This window comes from Diprion similis, chromosome 2 (assembly GCF_021155765.1).
Source record: "Diprion similis isolate iyDipSimi1 chromosome 2, iyDipSimi1.1, whole genome shotgun sequence".
NCBI classification, from domain to species: Eukaryota; Metazoa; Arthropoda; class Insecta; order Hymenoptera; family Diprionidae; genus Diprion; species Diprion similis.
In genome coordinates, this window is record NC_060106.1 from 22,694,746 (window position 1) to 22,712,854 (window position 18,109).

Below are 18,109 nucleotides of genomic sequence, written 5' to 3' on the forward strand. Positions count from 1 at the left end.
AAGCGGGTCTTTGCTTACAACAGCGCTGCCAACCGATAGGTTTGTGGAGAACCGTGTGTCACCTGATTTTATCCTCGCGGTATGAGCAATCCTTATAGTTTACTGTCCTTGATTCCGAATTGAGGCATGCCTGAGTTGATGAGTTCGTGATATTTTTCATCAATTCAACATGGCGTGCATTCAATGACTAGACGTGTAATCGTAAGATTATTGTGAAATTATAATTTACTTCTAATGATTTCTAATGATAAAGTGAGTAGTAGTGGTGAAATATTCTACTTCGATTTCGTAAGTGTTGAACGCAAGGATCAGATATCGATGGTGCATGGATACACAGTGCGGCAATAATCAAGTAATACGGGCATAACCTTATTATAAAGAGCCGAATTAGTAAAGAAAAGTAATTGAGTAATTTTATACTTGATGAATAGATAATTTTGCAAAATAAATATTCTTATGAAGGTGAAACTGGATTAAACTTGAAAATTTCAAAATACCACGACTGCAAAAGATATAATTTAGTCGGTTATGATTCTACTGCTTGCTAAAAAAAATCCATGTCCAATCAATAATGACGAACCGATGCATTGAATGCTTCTAAATCTTATTCATCATTATCCACTACTGTCAATATGTTTCTCTCCGTAAATTCAGGCCGATCGGGGAGTCTTCGTTGTTGAATTCTGAGTGATTCACAAGGGAACAGGCGTGCAATTTCTTTGATCCAAGTAACGTCATGTATAGCTTTGACGGAGACTATAGACGAAAACCCCAACAAAATCTAGCCGGCGCTAGCCGTAGGGATGAAAAAGCTGTGCTGCTGCAGCATGCTCAATTGGAACGTTCAAAACGAGAGCAACAGCGTCAGAGGCATGACGCCGCTGTGAAAATCCAGGCTCAGATTCGTCAATTTGTAACGAGACAGTTGAAGCGTAAGCACGAAAGGCACAACTTTGATATAGCGCAGAAGGCCTTGGGTAATAATCCACCAAGCTTGGAAGAGATTTCCCCTTTGCTCAGACAATTGTTATTTTTCTACGACGAGGCTCTAGATGCATCCAGATTGATATGGATACTTAGACATATCTTGAAAGATCATGAGCGCATAAAACAACTGACTACCACCTCCACAGAATGGTCGTGGAGACTACGGTATGTTTATGAAATAAAGTATACTGTTCCTCTGATTAATTTGAAAGCTAAAAACCAGTTGAGTAGGGCGTAACTGGCAAGCATTTCCATTTCGAAGCTGCTGGCGGGTCATTGTGTTTGCAAATTATTAAAACAACACTATCCCCTTGGGGCTACAAGCAATTCCTCAATTTGTGCGCAACTATAAAGACCAATTTGCCAGAAGGGTGTGACATTACCTTAGCCATCTGAACTTTTTATCAAATCAATGTTGCATCACAGTGATGTATTATTTAGCACATTGAGGTGGAAAAGAAGTGAAAAAAAAAACAAAGCATAGAATGGTCTCATTTTTGTAATTTTTCTAGTTCACCTTCTTTGACACTATTAAGTGAAACATGCATGTTATGTATGTTGTTTCCATAGCTTGATTTAATACTTCTGCTTTGCCCTCTCTGCTGTTAAATTAATATTTTTTTGAGTGCTTTTACCCTTTTAGTTTGTACAGCTTGAATTAATACCATCGGTTTCCTTACAACTTTTCAGGTGGATTCTCAAATTATCCATGCGAAAAATAGTTGACACGGTTTCCCAAGATCCTGCTCGTTCCATAGCCGTTCCTCTGCGAGTCCTGGAAGTGTTCACTATGAAAGAAAATACAGAAGGAATTTTAAAGAAAGAAACGGATCGCCATTTGATCGGTATATTTGTATATTTGGCAGAAAACAAGTACTTTGTACAATTGAGAAAGTTGATAGATGAAAAAGTGCCTCCTTTGTTGGAAGCAACGCCTGTACCGGCGACACCTATGGCGGGATGTCTGTTGGATATGATTAAACGACCTCTTGGACTTATCCATACCATGGAAGAGAATAATGATTCTTCTGTTACGATACTTGAAGAGTTCTGCTGCAGCATTCTTGCACCAAGAATGTCAGAGCCAATTAAGATGTTTGTCTTACCTGCACTGTCAAAATTTCAAAGTCTCCCATACAAACAATTAATCGATTGTATAAATAGACTTGCAAATGAGCCTACTCTGTGCCTTTTGTATAGCATACTATCCCTGGAACCAGTCGGATTTGGTAATTATCATATTCAGATTAATAGTCATAATTACGAACACTAATGCAAATATACATTTGATACTTCATATGTTTCAAATGTTGTCCATACTTGGGTGTATATTGCATTACTAATGTTTTCATCTTTGCACCCACAGCCTGCAGAATGTCAAGGAACACTCTGACGAACTACCTTCAAGTTTTGGCATCGCTGAGTTCGACGATAGCTTCCCCACCTGCAGAGCAGAGTTTAAATTTCACCGACGAATCGGACAGTGATACGGACACTGATATGGTGGATCAGGATGAAGCGGACATACGTCAAAAATGCATTGAAATGTTGAATGCAGAAAATCGCGTACAAGGTATTCTTGTGGTGGTGGACCAAAGCGAGGATCCTCTAATGCTCCAAGCCCTATGTCAGTTGTGCCACAATCTTTTGATAACCAACAAAATGGCTGTTCCAAAATATAAACTACTCTACATGCTTGCATTCAAACCATCGTTCCTTCGCCATTTATGGACGGCACTAATGTCCGTTCGTCAAACATCCCTGTTTGGGGGTGTCACTCTTCTACTCCAAGTAGTTTCTCGAGGTATCGCCCTAGATGCGGATAACACAAAAAAGATTGTACCTCTTTTAGCAGTTTTTTGCTCACTCTTCAGTTTGCTTATTGCAACGCTGCACGACACCGAATTCTTCAACGATGGCTCCCAAGTTGGAACAAGTGGTGCCAGCCAACAGACAATGCCATTCACGACTGTAGAACTAGTGCCACTTTCTGCTCATTTGAAGGGAGTTTGCTTGGGCCTGGTTGAGCTCGCGTTCCCTGACACCCGGCCGACGGTACGAGACGATTATAAAACTGCAGTACTTGGCACGTCTGCTACTCAAACTCACCAAAACACGCAAATGTGGGTGCACTTGTTCAAAGTAACCGTAGGTTTGCTTCGGCAACTGCACACTCGTGATTTGAGAAAACAATTCTGCCCTGAAGGCCATTGGATAGCTTCAAACATTGTGATACCACTGGACAAGCCACAGGATTTTACATTCCGACGTCGCAGATTAAGAGGCTATGTACCATTTCAAGGACTACGAGCATTTACCCGTGAAGATTTGGAGGAAGGCCCTCCTTGGTCGACAAAGGAAGTGCGAACGCTTACGCTACTTCGTGAGATACCCTTTGTTGTGCCATTCAGCGATCGTGTAGTGGTATTTCAATCTCTCTTGAATCACGACAAAGAGGAACAGCAAGGTGAATGGACGAATTTCATGCGGGGTCCATACATACAGATTGCTGTGAGACGGAATTACTTGTACGAGGATGCGTTTGACAAACTTTCACCAGAGAACGAGTCCGAGTTGAGGCTGAAAATGAAGGTTCAATTGGTGAACGCAGCTGGCCTTGAAGAGGCTGGTGTAGACGGGGGTGGACTATTCCGAGAATTTCTTTCAGAGTTGTTAAAAACGAGCTTTGATCCAAACCGCGGATTTTTCAGGCTGACCAAGGATAACATGTTGTATCCAAATCCAACGGTGCACCTTCTTGTTGATGATTTTCCAAAACACTACTACTTCATTGGTCGTATATTGGGAAAGGCACTGTACGAGAATTTGTTAGTTGAATTGCCGTTTGCCGAATTTTTTTTATCAAAAATTGTCGGCAGGCAAGCCGATGTCGACGTTCATCACTTGGCTTCCCTGGATCCGATAATGTACAGAAATCTCTTGTATCTGAAAAGTTACCAAGGCGATGTTACCGAACTGGGGCTAGACTTTACAGTTTTATCTGACGAACTTGGGGAGAGACGCGTTGACGAGCTCAAGCCTGGTGGCGCAAATGTCACAGTGACTTCGCACAATCGGATAGAATACATCCATTTAATGGCTGACTACAAATTAAACAAACAGATACGAGCCCAGTGCTACGCTTTCAAGCAGGGCATAAGTAATGTCGTATCCCTCGACTGGCTTCAAATGTTCAATAATAAAGAACTACAGGTTCTAATCTCTGGTGCACAGATACCTGTCGATGTACGTGACTTGAAACTACATACAAACTACACTGGAGGCTATACCCCCGATCACCCTACAATAATTTCCTTCTGGAAAATTGTTGACGAATTCACCGATCAACAGAGAAGTCAACTGCTCAAATTTGTGACAAGTTGCAGTCGACCACCGCTGCTTGGATTCAAGGTATGGTGAAACAAGAAATAACCTAAACAATACCGATACTAAACAAAGCAATCGTAATAGCATAGCGTGCAGGACTGCTGAATGGGAGGGTCTGAGTTCAAATCCTTAGCTTATCGAGAAGAACCTTAGTGGCAATTCACAGTAATTGTCAGACGGTTTCCACCGTTCAGGCGCTGAATCAGTAAGCTGTAGTTTGAACTCGGTCCGGCTACACCCGGGTAAAGTTTCCTACAGTTTACCTTGTCTTCTGTGCGAACATCTTGAATCGGTTGCAGCCGCATAACGATGGTCATCAACCAACCCCTCCCTTGCCCTGCACAGATCTAGCCTACTTCAGACATATCCTATGGAGTATGGTGGGTGTTATTAGTGATCAGGGGCTGAAAGTAAAAGTGAAGTACATAACAAATTTAGGGGCAGGGGAGTCAAATCAGTTTGTTACTATTTGCTACAGTATGATGAAAATAAATATAAATAAAAGTGAAACTTTTCGGTGATTGCTACAAAATTTTTAAGTCGAATTTGGTTCCTTAGAGTCCGTCTAAAGCAAACGTGTTAACGTCCCGAGTTTAGTGTTATGCGGCGATTCTTGGCACAAGACCAGTCAACTTAATATAGGAGTTTGCTTAAAGATGGCCCAAAAGTTTTAAGAATTGAAAAATTATCTACAATATAGGGGGTAGGGGAGAGTGTAATATTTTTTTAGGGTCTGTTACATGAGGGGGGTAGGGATAAAAACGTGATCCTAAGTGTATAGCATAATTAAATTACAGCCTCTTATGATTATGATTAAAATCTACAATGTGTATAGAATTGTCTCCTGCTACCAAAATATCTTGTTTCTTCATATAACAATACTGGGCATTATTTGGCGAAGGTAAGCATGATGGGAAAGAGCAGAAATGGTTTTGCCCCCCTAAAAATATGCCCTAATGATATGCATCCATGTGAAACTTATTATAATATCCATGTTTCCTGTCCATTGCAAACATAAATTCCAAACCCTAAATATCACTGTCAGCGTAAGTGAGGATGACACAAATCATATGCAATAATTTTTTGTCAATTCACAATGTTTCAAAGCCATTTCGAATAGTTTCATGATCCAGCAATGAGCGTTGAAGGAAAACAAAAAGAAAAGAATTGGCAGTGCGTTGTCAAGATAGGAAAGTATAGGCATTTTCTTTTGAATTATTATATATTACAATAAAGTGCATCCCTTCTATGTGAACCGAATGTTATCAATTAACGGATGTAAATGAACTTTAAGAACAGTCTTGGAGTATGTATCAAAAAAAGGGTTCTTTCTGTACTTAATATTTTTCGATTATTTTACGTTTTTTTTAGATTAATTTTTGTTATTGTCAGTATTCGTAACTAACGACAATCAGGACAGTCGACTTCGTAATCTTACATTCTAATTCAATTTTTTCTTCTCTTTATTTTCAGGAACTTGATCCACCTTTCTGCATTCAACACGCAGGTAGCGTCGATAGGCTGCCGACTTCGAGCACGTGCATGAACCTTTTAAAACTTCCAGAATTTCCCGACGAAAGAACGCTAAGGGAAAAGCTTCTGTACGCTATACAAGCGGGTGCAGGATTTGAGCTTAGCTAAATATCTGAACTTCACAACAAGAGGCACAATTGCCATTTCTGTTTTCAATGTGATAAATTTATTCCTTGTGAAATTGGGTGAACGAACAATTTGTACCCACGGTGGATATATTATGAACAAGTTCTTTACAGTATATGCCATGATTGATGGTACCTGTATGTACGAAGATGGTTTGAATGACAAAAAATATGACATGAAAAAAAAAACCAGACCAATAATATATCTGCGCACTCACGTATAATATTGGTTTGGTTTTGCGTCTCTCCCACGACAAGTTACAGCACAGAAAGTAGGATAGCTTTATTTGTGTTAGGTGACTCTCATATACTATATAATTTGGAAGTTCAAGTTCACGTCACAGTTATGTGAAGTTGTAAATATGACGTACTCAAATGAATGTGGTTCGATTCTACGGAAATCAGTTCTACAGAGTAAATGTTCTACAGAATGTGTTCTAATAACTCGTTTCTACAGAATATTTTCTTACAGAATATTTTTCTACAGAACATTTTTTTTATAGAATATGTTTCTGCAAAGAAATTGTCTTACATGATATTTGTCCACAAAATATTTTTCTAAACAATTTTTTTCTAAAGCTTCTGTTTAACACAACACACATTCAGAGCAACCATCGAATTATTAAAAGTATACATCTAGGCGTCAATTTCGTACATTTTGTTTTAATTTAATTTAATTTAATCTAATTTAATTTAATTTAATTTAATTTAATTTAATTTAAATTGTTTGGTTTGATTTTATATGCTGTTGAATGTGTGTTGTGTCGAACGGGTACTGCGTTGGATGTATGAAACCCGAATACTATTCTGTTGAAAAATCTTCTGTACAAAACGATACTGTAGAAATATATTTTGTAGGAAAATATTTTGTAGAACAATTCTTATGTAGAATGATTCATGCAGGATTATTTCTGTTGTGAATCTCGAATTCCTCCCTGTAGGAAAATATTATGTAGAACAATATTTCTATAGAAACGAAGCTCGAATATTTTCTGTAGAACATATGCTCTGTAGAACGGATTTCTGTAGAATCCATCCCCCTTCTATTCAAACTGGTAATCGGTGTGTAAAATCACAAAAGATGGATCGGTAAACGAAGAATCCGTAAGAGCCATTTTCTACCTAGGAAAAGAAATTGACCCCTGTCAAATGCCAACACCATTGCTTTGGTAGGTTTTCCCTTTTCATAGAAAATCTAAATCGTTGTAGTAGAAATCGTGAAAAGTTAGAGGCCTGGCAGGTTGAAGTGCGAGCAGGAAACCCAGCTGTCCGATTTTTTCGATTTTTTTTCCTTTCCAAAACCGCGTAATAACAACATCTAAGCCCAAAGGTTGTCCAAATTTTCCTGAAGATGCACGGTGGGGCCCGACCGAAACGTCGATTTTTTATTTTGAAAAACTGTATTTTTGACCAACACTCGACGAACCTCTACAGTTATTTATCTTCTTCCTGGTCACGAATCTCACTAAAAGAAGCATTATAGAGAGCTACAACACAGTCTGATTTATGATCCTTGCGAGAGCGAAAGAAGATTTCGCTGTCGATTTAGTAAACGGTAATAGATTTCGCTACTTACGGGAGGGGAAATCGAACCACCGCCCCTTTTTTTTTTAATTCCTCTTTTCGTTTTTCTTCACAAGGCGTTGCAGCAAGTAGTTGCAACTGAGCCTTCTAGGTTTACTCTTTTCTTGTTTCCCGGTGTTTGATTGACTTTGATTTTGTGAAATGAGGTTCCGGTTTGCACGCAGATTCGAGATGTAACTCAAGGAAAACAAAGACTAGAAACTTAACAAAAAATTGATGTGATTTTTTGTTGCAGAACATCAGTCATTCGCGATGAAACCGAAAGGTCAATCTTCATTCGTTCTAGGAACAAATAACTCTTATGCAGCATAGATATTACTGTAGTTTCTCAAGATTTTGCGACAGTTCGTTGACAAGGAGATTTCCCGATGTTCGACTCTAAGGAAACCTTTCCTTTTAAAGACCATATATGTACAATGTACAATATTCATAGGTCCGTGGTTGTGTACCAAAGCACTATTAGTAGGTCTGAATTCGCTGCATGAGCCCAGTGCTCGCCTTTCTGGTATTGCATATACATATATACATATATATATATATATATATATATGTGGGGTGGTCTTTAATATTGGTAAAAAAAAAAAAATTCATTCGCCCCTAAAATTGACTCGAAATACTACAAAATTATTTTTAAACATGAAGTCCGCTCTTAATTTTAATATTAACCCGCGCCCCAAAGGCACTTTCAAGGAGTTAAAATCGATTAGGAGTGATTATCACAAAGGTAAAAAATTTGAAAAAAGTAAGTCTCACCTAGTTTTTTCTGCGAAAATCCATGCCGTTATCGCTATTTCGACAGCAATTCTTTTTTTGACATGAAATAGGTATGAGAAAATCGAAAAATAATCAAATCAAAAAACCCCAACGTTATATTGGCAATAATTATGTTCGGAGATGTTACATTAATTTCCAGCTCATTTTTGTAGAAGTTTCACTTTTATTTACATTAAAAAATTTTCCCTAAAGCATTCCTTATTTCTGCTTCTCAAATTCTAATCAAATAATCTCTCATTTTATCTAATTGGAAACGATTATTTCATATTGAATATTGTAAATTAATTGCAATAAATTTTTAAAGGATTCTCATTGACGTAACAAAAACTCAACATCTCTTTACCACTATTTTTTTTGTTTAGTTGAATATTAAAAGTTAAATAAATTAAAAATGAAATTAAAAAAAGAGTATTAAAAATTTTCCATTGCCGTTTCTTTTTTTTTAACGATTTGAACAGCTTGAAATGGTCTTTGGGGCACGGGTTAATATTAAAATTAAGAGCAGATTTCACGTTTCAAAATCATTTTTTAGTATTTCGAGTCGATTTGAGGGGTGAGAGAATTTTTTTTTTTTTTTTTACCAACATTAAGGGCCACCCTAATCAACACAAACACACGCACGCACGCACGCAATGTATAAAAAATATGTATCCATGGATTTAGGGGGATTTATTGTTGTGATAGGAACTATAAGCTTAGCTCATGCTTCTTTTTGTTCGCATCAAGTGAAAGTCGGCGTGCATGTATTGTGTTATAACATACATGTGTACGTATATGTTTTCACCCTCACAAAAAATAGGCAATGGGAAGATGTGGTCACTTGACAGAAAATTGTAGCGCAGGAAATAGGTATTGATAACACATAACGAATAGATAATGTTATACGATTAATATTGTATGTACCGAGGGGCCAATTACTTACAATTAGGGTATGTTATGCAAAGCGCCAGTGTGAGCTCGGTTACGACTGTAGCAGTCATTTCTTACCGTTAAGTATAAAAAATCAATTCGATAAACAAGGGTTCCACGTTGAATACACCTACATATATTTTTTGTTAAAGTTTCGGCCCTGGTGTCTGTAAATTGTGTATATTTAAAAATTTTAAGTTTTATATCTGCCTGTCAGTATAACAAATGTATGTATGCAAGAATGTATTTATCTAGGGGATATGAGTTAATGTAAATAAAAGATATAATTACTCGATTTACAGGAGTAATGTTTATTGCACATTTTGTCTCCTAAGGATCTTCACTATTAACCTTTAGCTGGCACCTTTAAACCTTTAGCTGGCGTAACATTGCTGCAGGCACCTTGAGGTCAATTAAATTAAAAATCATTGTCACGACCTTTTTTATCTTGTAAAAGACAAGTGAATAGCCCAAAAGAAAATTTAGGTAAAAATATTAAATTGCCTGCTACCAGCAAGCAATTTCCGGTTGGAGTCTTCAACGACCTCACGGTACCAGCTAAAGGTTAATGAAGTTAAAGTTCGAAACTTTAATATAACCATGTAATTTTAGGAATCGTCGGTCTTGGCAACTTCGGAATTGTTTGCAATACGGTAAAACGTAATGAAGCAGCACATAGTAGCATTTTATGCAAACTCGACTCCATCAAAGATATTCTAAAGTTGCAATTAAATACAGAATTATAAATTGGCTCGTAAATTTCTGTCAGGTGAAAATGTGTCGAAAAAATACACAAATAATCCTTGTATTTATACCGTGGATCGATTGATATTAATTTACGGATAATGTTGACGAATCACTTTGAATAAAACAATCATTCTAAGTTTATCAATAAATACACTGATGCATTTATCATCAAATTGTAAAGCCGGGTACAGACTTGAGCACGAACGCGAATGAGGCAGGCCGAGGCCGCACCGAACGTTCTGCGCTAGAAAATAATAACTTTTCCCGAGGACGTACGCGGCAAACTGAGACCATTGTTCGGAAGTGCTCCAGTCTGTTCGGACCGTACCAACATGGCTGACGCAAATGTCGCAGTTGCTTGTGCAAGTTTTATAACTATTTGTTTATTATTGAAAAAAAATAAAAAACTAAAAAAGAAAAGACGTTGGTGGTCACGCCACCTGTATCGGAGGAGAACAGAAATTAATACCTCAATATTAAATGATCTTGTAACTGAAGATAGCGGTCATTTTCAAAATTTTACAAGAATGTCTCGCAATGATTTCAATTTCATTCTCAATTCTATCAAAGACAAAATATCCAAAAAAGATACGGTTTTCCGAAAAGCAGTCTCCCCTGAAGAAAGATTGGCTGTAACTTTAAGATTTCTTGCAACAGGTGATTCCTTCACTAGTTTGCAATATCTATTCAAAATATCGAAACAATTGATATCGGAAATAATCCCAGACGTGTGCCGAGCAATAATCGATTGTCTTAAAGATCACGTAAAGGTAAGTAAAAATATAACCAATATTAATATAGTTGTCACAAACATTTTTATTAGTAGTAAATATATGAAGTACAAATATATGAATATTATAGTGATTGAAGTGACTCTGTAGTGATAATGAGTTATGGAGACTCATTATTAAACATCATTAGATGAATCGGAAAATTGGTGGAAATAATTGCATAAAGAGGGCGAATTGTTTTCTTGAGGAGAAGGATACGGCGAATTTATCTGACTTATTGGAGTGGAAGAGCGAGAACTGTCAGTGACGAGTGTTTGTGGAGTAGGTGGACGTAATATCTGTTGTTGGAAATTAGACGAATGCGGGGGAGGTTGAGTACAACTTGGAGAAATTTGTGTTCGATGAAATTGATCGTTGTAAGCAAATCGTGTTTCATTCTGGTTATACGGAGCGAGTGATTGATAAACATTTCTTTCGGAAGAATGAATGGGAAAAGAAGATTGTGTGAGTGGAGTTTCCGGATGCTGATATGCACTCATTTCTAATTCGAATAGAGCGTTGTTAATTCGATGTTGCGCGACGGCACGAGTACGAGCGTCAAATGTACGCAGTTTATCTGCAATGTACTCTCCAAAAAGACTACATTGGTCTTTTTTCTGCTTCGTGGCTGCTGTTGCTTCTTCGAGGTACCCAAATGCTTTTGCGATTCTCGGGTCCTCGTCATCCCGTTTTCGTTTTATTGTACGTTTTTTTGGTGACTTAAACTCTTTAGTATTTGCTTTATCCGATAGCTCTTTGCCTGGTATTTGTTCATCAATTACGTCCTTCGCGGTTTGTTTATTTCCAATTTCTTCTTTTTCTCCGAGAGTCTCGTCTTGTATTTCACTGCTGGAATCCTCTTCTTCTTCTTCGTCGGTTGGTGTTCGTACATTCTATGCAAATAATAAACGACTGTATAAGTAAATGCATATTGTTATAGTTTTTTTGGAATGATTGAACATTTGAGTAGACCAGACTAGATTAGAGTAGGACTAAATGTATTATAATTTCATTGTTTTTTTTTAAATTATTTTATTTGTTGTTATTTTATTACTACCGAGATATTTTTATTGCAGATGCCGTCAACTTGTAATGAATGGAAAAGCATTGCTGATGCATTTAATGAGACATGGAATTTCCCAAATTGTATTGGAGCCGTTGACGGAAAGCACGTCATTTTACAAGCTCCAATAAATAGTGGAAGCGAATTCTTCAACTATAAATCCCAATTCAGCATTGTTTTAATGGCGGTAGCAGATGCTGATTACAATTTTATATTCGTTAATATTGGCGCTCAAGGACGGATTTCAGACGGAGGTGTCTTCAAAAATTGTGAATTTTTTAAAGAACTCGAGAAAGAAAATTTGAAGTTACCCAAGCCTTCAGCTTTAATTGGGAGAAAAATGGAAGTTCCCTACGTCTTATTGGGAGATGCAGCCTTTCCTCTTAATGAGCATATAATGAAACCCTACTCAGGCATTCATCCAGTAGGATCTCCAAAACGAATCTTCAATTACCGTTTATCAAGGGCACGTCGCGTAGTAGAAAATGCCTTTGGCATTGCAGCTAGTGTGTTCAGAGTTTTGCGAAAACCAATGTTGTTACAACCAGAAAAAGCGGAACTGGTTGTAATGACAGTGGTAACTTTACATAATTTTTTACGCAGAAGTAACACTTCAAGAAATCTCTATACACCTACTGGATCTGTAGATTATGTTCAGAATGGAGAAATAATATCTGGATACTGGCGAAATGATCAGCAAGAAATGGCATCTCTTTTACCATTACAAAATATACCTCGAAGAACAAAACTAATCGCGCAAGAAATACGAGAAGAGTTCACGGAATATTTTTGTACTTGTGGTAGTGTACCGTGGCAAAATTATTACAATTGATAAGTGTTTGTAAGGTTCACAATAGTTTCAAATAAAAATACTTACACTTGAAGTCTTCCGAATCTCGTTCTTATCATCCAAAAAGTTTAAATATTCGAACGCAAACCATTTAGATGTGTAAACCTCATTTCGTCCTGCAATTGTACGTATATTTTACAAATATATATTTTTTTCCTTTTTTTATTATTTTACAAATATATATTCATTGTTTTTGAATCTCTCATTCTTTATATCTTACCTTTTCCAGTTCCAACACTTTTTTTCATTCGCGTTTTCTCTCGTCTGTAGGAACCTTTCAGGCTCTCCATCTTTTTTTTTACGTCATCAATATCTTTTCCAATTTTTTCAGAAACTTCTCTCCAAGCATCTTCTTTTCGTATTTTATTATAATACGAAGCATTTCGAGGATTCCACAAAATTTCTCTGTTTCTGTACTCGCCAATCAGCTTTATGCAAGTTTCTTCATCCCATTCCAATTCAAAGAAAAAAAGTTACTAAAAAAAAATAGACACGTTACATTGCGATACATGGTGTAGTAATTCCTTCATGTTAACTGCGACTTAATTATTATTCGATTTTAAACATTACGAATCAAACAAAAAAAAGAGTAAATTAACTAAAAATTGATTAATTATTTAATTAATCAACAAGTAGTATTTGTATAAATAAGAATAACGCAGCAAGTAAAAAAAATCAGATAAAAAATACAAATGGAATTTTAATTCAACCCGTATTATGAAATGAATGAATAGATACAATTTTGTATTATAAAGTGGAATAATTAGGAATTATAATTACCGCACATACCCTGGTTTTCCGATGCTCTGTTCGCGGTGAAACGTCAACTTGTTGATGCGCATACGAACACGTCCAGACTGAGCACGAATTTCTTTTGATCGACCGACAACATTTGGCTCGGTCCGAGGCCGTGCGCCGAACGACTTGAGGCAGTTTGCCGCGCCTCGGATCGACGTCCACACTTGCATGCTCATGCGGCCTCGGCCTGCCTCATTCGCGTTCGTGCTCAAGTCTGTACCCGGCTTAACAAAGAGTAGATAATTAGAGTAGATAAGTGTATTGCTCGTTATTTTGTTGGATGACCGAATCGTGAATTTAAAAAAAAAAAACAGGAGTAAATTGAACTGTGTTTTATTTCTAATCCTATTTCGTGGTTTTCAATGGTGGACTAGATTAATTGACATATTTATCGCTGGGACAAACTGGTTATATTAAACCTTAGAGGAAATGGAATTTATTAAGGATAAACTGGTATCTTTGCCCGAGGAGGAACAAAGAATTGCTGACTTCGTACAGATATTCACAGTCTTCTTGGACAGTGAGAATAGAAACGAGTCTGTTTCCGTAAGTTCAGTGCACGTATATAAAAGTTCAATCAACTGGTTGAAATACGTGATGACTTTTTCGTTTTGCAGCACCGAATCTCACCCTCTTGTTACATAAAGCAAATGTTATTGACAACGGAGGAGCGTACCGAGAGTTTAATAAAACGAGAGCATAAAGCCAAATTGGATGCTGACCCGTCGAGTGTCCCCTTTCGTGTTATCCCTAGCATCGTTATATTCCAACAGTTTTCTCCTGGGAGTAATTATAGTGTAGCTTTAACCATCAAGAACATTACCTCGGTAAGCGCTTCAGTTTAGTCAAGTGTATTTAGCGGTTATCTACGGGAATGTTCTTTGCATGGTCTAGTAGCGAAGCGCAGATCACTGTACTTGGATGATCTTTCTGCTTACGAGATCGGCGAGACAAGTATTGAACCGAATTTAGATGAATTGACTGAACGGGCACATAAGTCTCGGATAGCCTTGCGTTTCTGAGCAAAAAAAATTATAGTCACATGCTTTACCAAAGCACCTTGAGTGAAATAGTTTAGAGGACAAATAGATTACAGCAAAAATGAGGCAATATACGAAAAACCGCAACTATGCAATCAGGTGGAACCGTAAAACACGATAAATTTCTAGCAGTCTGAGGGTAAATTTTGCTTTTGTCAGCGTGTTGCTGTCTGCTTGCTGTCTTCTTACCGTCTTCTTACCGTCTATCAAGAATTTCAGACGGCACATGTCGACTTCTGTAGTTCTAGTCTTAATACATAATCTATGTCTACTGTGCGTGACCGTCTATAAACTACGCAACGCTATTTTTATCTAAAGATGCTTATCGGCCCCGACTAGAGTAACAAATATGGCTGGATATGTATCCAGGTGAATTTGAATTGAAAATTAGCATCTTCTGTGAAATTCCAAAGAAATGGACAAACAGCGCTATGTAACGAAGGCTCTTACCCCCTTCCCCCTGTAAGAAATCGAGAGCCTCCGCGGCCCCCCTCCCTCGTCCTCCTATAAAAGTGCGCGACGTAGTTTGTGGATGGGTTTTGTGATATCACAGGTTTCGCAGTACTTGAAGATGGTTCGAATCGAGAATCCATGGTTCAGAATCGAGTCTAATGATACGACGTACCGAAAAAAATTAGCACCAGGAATGAGTGTCGTTTACGATGTCAAATTTTGCCCAGAGGAAAGACGGGATTACAAGCACCAGGCAACTTTTTCTATGGGTTCTGACGTGTTCGTGATACCCATTTTAGGTGAGAATTGATCGTAATTTTCCTGTAGTTGTGATCTCAACAATTGGATGTACTTGACCTTCTGGCAATTGGATGTTCTTCAGCGGAATAAAAGTACGCCGTCGATATACCTGTCTAACTACAGGTCTCACCTGTCGAGGAACTACATACGTTTAACGATAATTTATGTTATTAAAATACCGCGCTATAGTTCGCACGCAGTAGTAGTGAATCGATTTCAGAAGTGCAGTCTGTAATAAATCACAAGCAAAATATACTTGTGTGTACTCGATCATTCGAGTTTTTATCTTCAACTGTAACAAAAATACCAATTTAGGAAAAAATTTGCTTTGATTCAATGAAACATTTCCTGCCTGTTTCTTTGTCGCACCTACGAATTCTTACGTATTACGGTTTAATATTAATTGAGCGACCGTGTAGCATACTTATAATAACAATCTCCACGGAGCGCTCACGTTCCACGGGCTGGGGGTCCAGGGTATTCGGAATTCTCCTGATGGGAAACAATTATTACCACAGGTGTATTGTCGATATACGACAAGAATGAGGAAATATTTTAGTCCTCGGAATTGAATAATTCTCTAAAATTAAAGATACGTTTTTGGGGGTAAATGAGACAAAAAATACTAAAATCAATTAAATATTTCATCTAGTAAAATGAATCGGATGTGTAAAATCGGAAACAAATCAACATCAATATACGATAAAAACATTATAAAATTGAAATTGAGGACCTGTAATACCATTCATACATTTACTAATGCAACCTTATCAATTGGTACGATAAGAGAGTACATTGCGCCTGTCCGTGATTTCTTACGTTTGATCGGCTTTAGCAATTGGACCTCGACCATTGCTGGATTTTCCCGACACTATTGAGCTACCCAAAACGCCGGTGAAAGCCTTATCTTCGAAATGTTTACTTGTACGTAATATCAGCGATGTGTCTGCCGCCTTTTCTTTAACCACAAACAGGTACGTTATGGTGTACGTACGCGTACGCCTGCGGGGTACGATGTTGAAATGCATAGAAATAGTGTCCGGGGTACTGATACCCCGGGTTGGTATCACAGTATGAACTATATAGCGACCACTAAAAAGAGGCGCTATTGTTTTTTACAGATTGCAATACCTACCTAAATCAGTACTCTAGACACTACTCCCGTTTTAGAATCAACCTTTGCAGGTGTTCATTATATACACAAGATGATTGTACATAGTATCAACTGTATTACCGCTCTCCTCTTCTCTTTTTTCCCTCCTCCTTCCTGTTCCCCTCTTCTTTCTTCTCATTACTTTTACCTTTTCTGTTCCCTAATGGATTTTTGGGCACAGAGTCTATTGATGGCGGTGAATTTAGAGTGGCTCGGGAGATAGCCAAATTTTATTTTTGCTTCAATTTTCAAATTTGGAAATGATATTTACAGCCCGTTCACGGTTTACCCGAGAAAAGGAAATATCGCCGAAGGAGCAGCTATGCAAGTGACTGTTAATTTCTTATACGAGAAAAGTGGATGTTTCAGAGATAGCCTACTTGTTACGTATGACACAGGTATTGGATACTGCTAAACCCACTTAACAAATACTGCTTTACATTACAGATTTCCGAAATTCCTTATTACCAGTCGTTTAACAGGATACAGTATCGTTATAATTTATTTAACCTCAGTGCAGCCTGTACAGGCTTTCTCGACTTTGGCCACGCTCTTCATTACATCGGTATGTGAAAGCTTGCAGCTCAGTCCAGGTTTATCATTTTTTCCAGGCGAAATCATTAGCCTTGATTTGTGTGGTATGGCTATATCTTGCGCTATAACGCTCGAGAAATCAACGATTGTGATGAAAGAAACATACTTCGGACTGACAACATCGACTACTTTTACTATTCGTAACGGCAGTGATTACATCTTAAACTTTCAATGGGTACAATATGCGGATCGTAGAAGAGATGAGTTGCGACGAGAAGTGTAATTATCAAACTTCACGGGGGAGCCCTGTGCACCCATAGACACGATGAACCCAATTTCTACCGCGAGCTATAAAATTATTTTTCCCTCAAGTCCGCCAATTTCGCACGAATTAGGAAATGTTACGCATCAATAGTTTGCGGTTTTAAATTAAACCTAACGTATCTGTATCCCGAGAAATAGGTGTGGCATGTAAGTGAGAATCAGGTGGGGTCGCACAGACCCTGGTGTAGCAAGTTACACAGGAATACAGGTATTCAGAAAAAATAGATGTGGCATGCAAGTGTTAATTGCATACGCAAATAGCCACTGAAAATTTAACTGCAGATATAACTATACTTCTAATACTTAGCACATTATTATACACCAGTTTCCACTGAAAAAAATCAGTTTCATCGTGTTTTTTTTTAATGATCAACAACTTTGATACTACGGTGATCTTCTTGCCTCGTTTTCATTCCGATTGTTTGTTTCAATTTGACCGTTATCTGGTTTAGGTTTGTTACTTATTTTTCTTACGGGGAATTGGGGATTGTTACAAGCTCTTACAAAGAGTCGGGCGGGGTGAAGAGGGGTATCTTAAATCCCAAAACATTTCGATACGTATTATTTGAACGGTCCTTGCCCGAAGGGGGAAGGCACCGCAGGCACATTATCAAAGACATTGCAGATGTGTGCGTGTGCTTGGGCTTTGTAGCTGTCGAGTTTCCAAGTTATACCTATAGAATATTGATGTCGGATGTAATTGAAGTTGCAAGTGGTGTTACGAGCCACGTGTATCAAATGCAATTTGGCGATCGCAGTAGTATTCAATTAATATTCG

At 37.7% G+C, this 18,109-nt stretch overlaps 2 protein-coding genes across 2 annotated transcripts; both read left to right on the forward strand.

The window, feature by feature from the left end:
- Positions 1–260: 260 nt before the first annotated feature.
- LOC124415867 (ubiquitin-protein ligase E3C) lies at positions 261–6,554 on the forward strand. The gene is made up of 4 exons (XM_046896548.1): positions 261–1,152; positions 1,678–2,216; positions 2,354–4,398; positions 5,848–6,554. The coding sequence occupies exons 1-4, from the start codon at positions 737–739 to the stop codon at positions 6,013–6,015; spliced, it is 3,168 nt and encodes a 1,055-aa protein (XP_046752504.1). The 5' UTR covers positions 261–736; the 3' UTR covers positions 6,016–6,554.
- Positions 6,555–10,573: 4,019 nt separating this feature from the next.
- LOC124416331 (protein ALP1-like) lies at positions 10,574–12,711 on the forward strand. The gene is made up of 3 exons (XM_046897264.1): positions 10,574–10,816; positions 11,893–12,148; positions 12,203–12,711. The coding sequence occupies exons 1-3, from the start codon at positions 10,574–10,576 to the stop codon at positions 12,709–12,711; spliced, it is 1,008 nt and encodes a 335-aa protein (XP_046753220.1).
- The last annotated feature ends 5,398 nt before the right edge of the window (positions 12,712–18,109 follow it).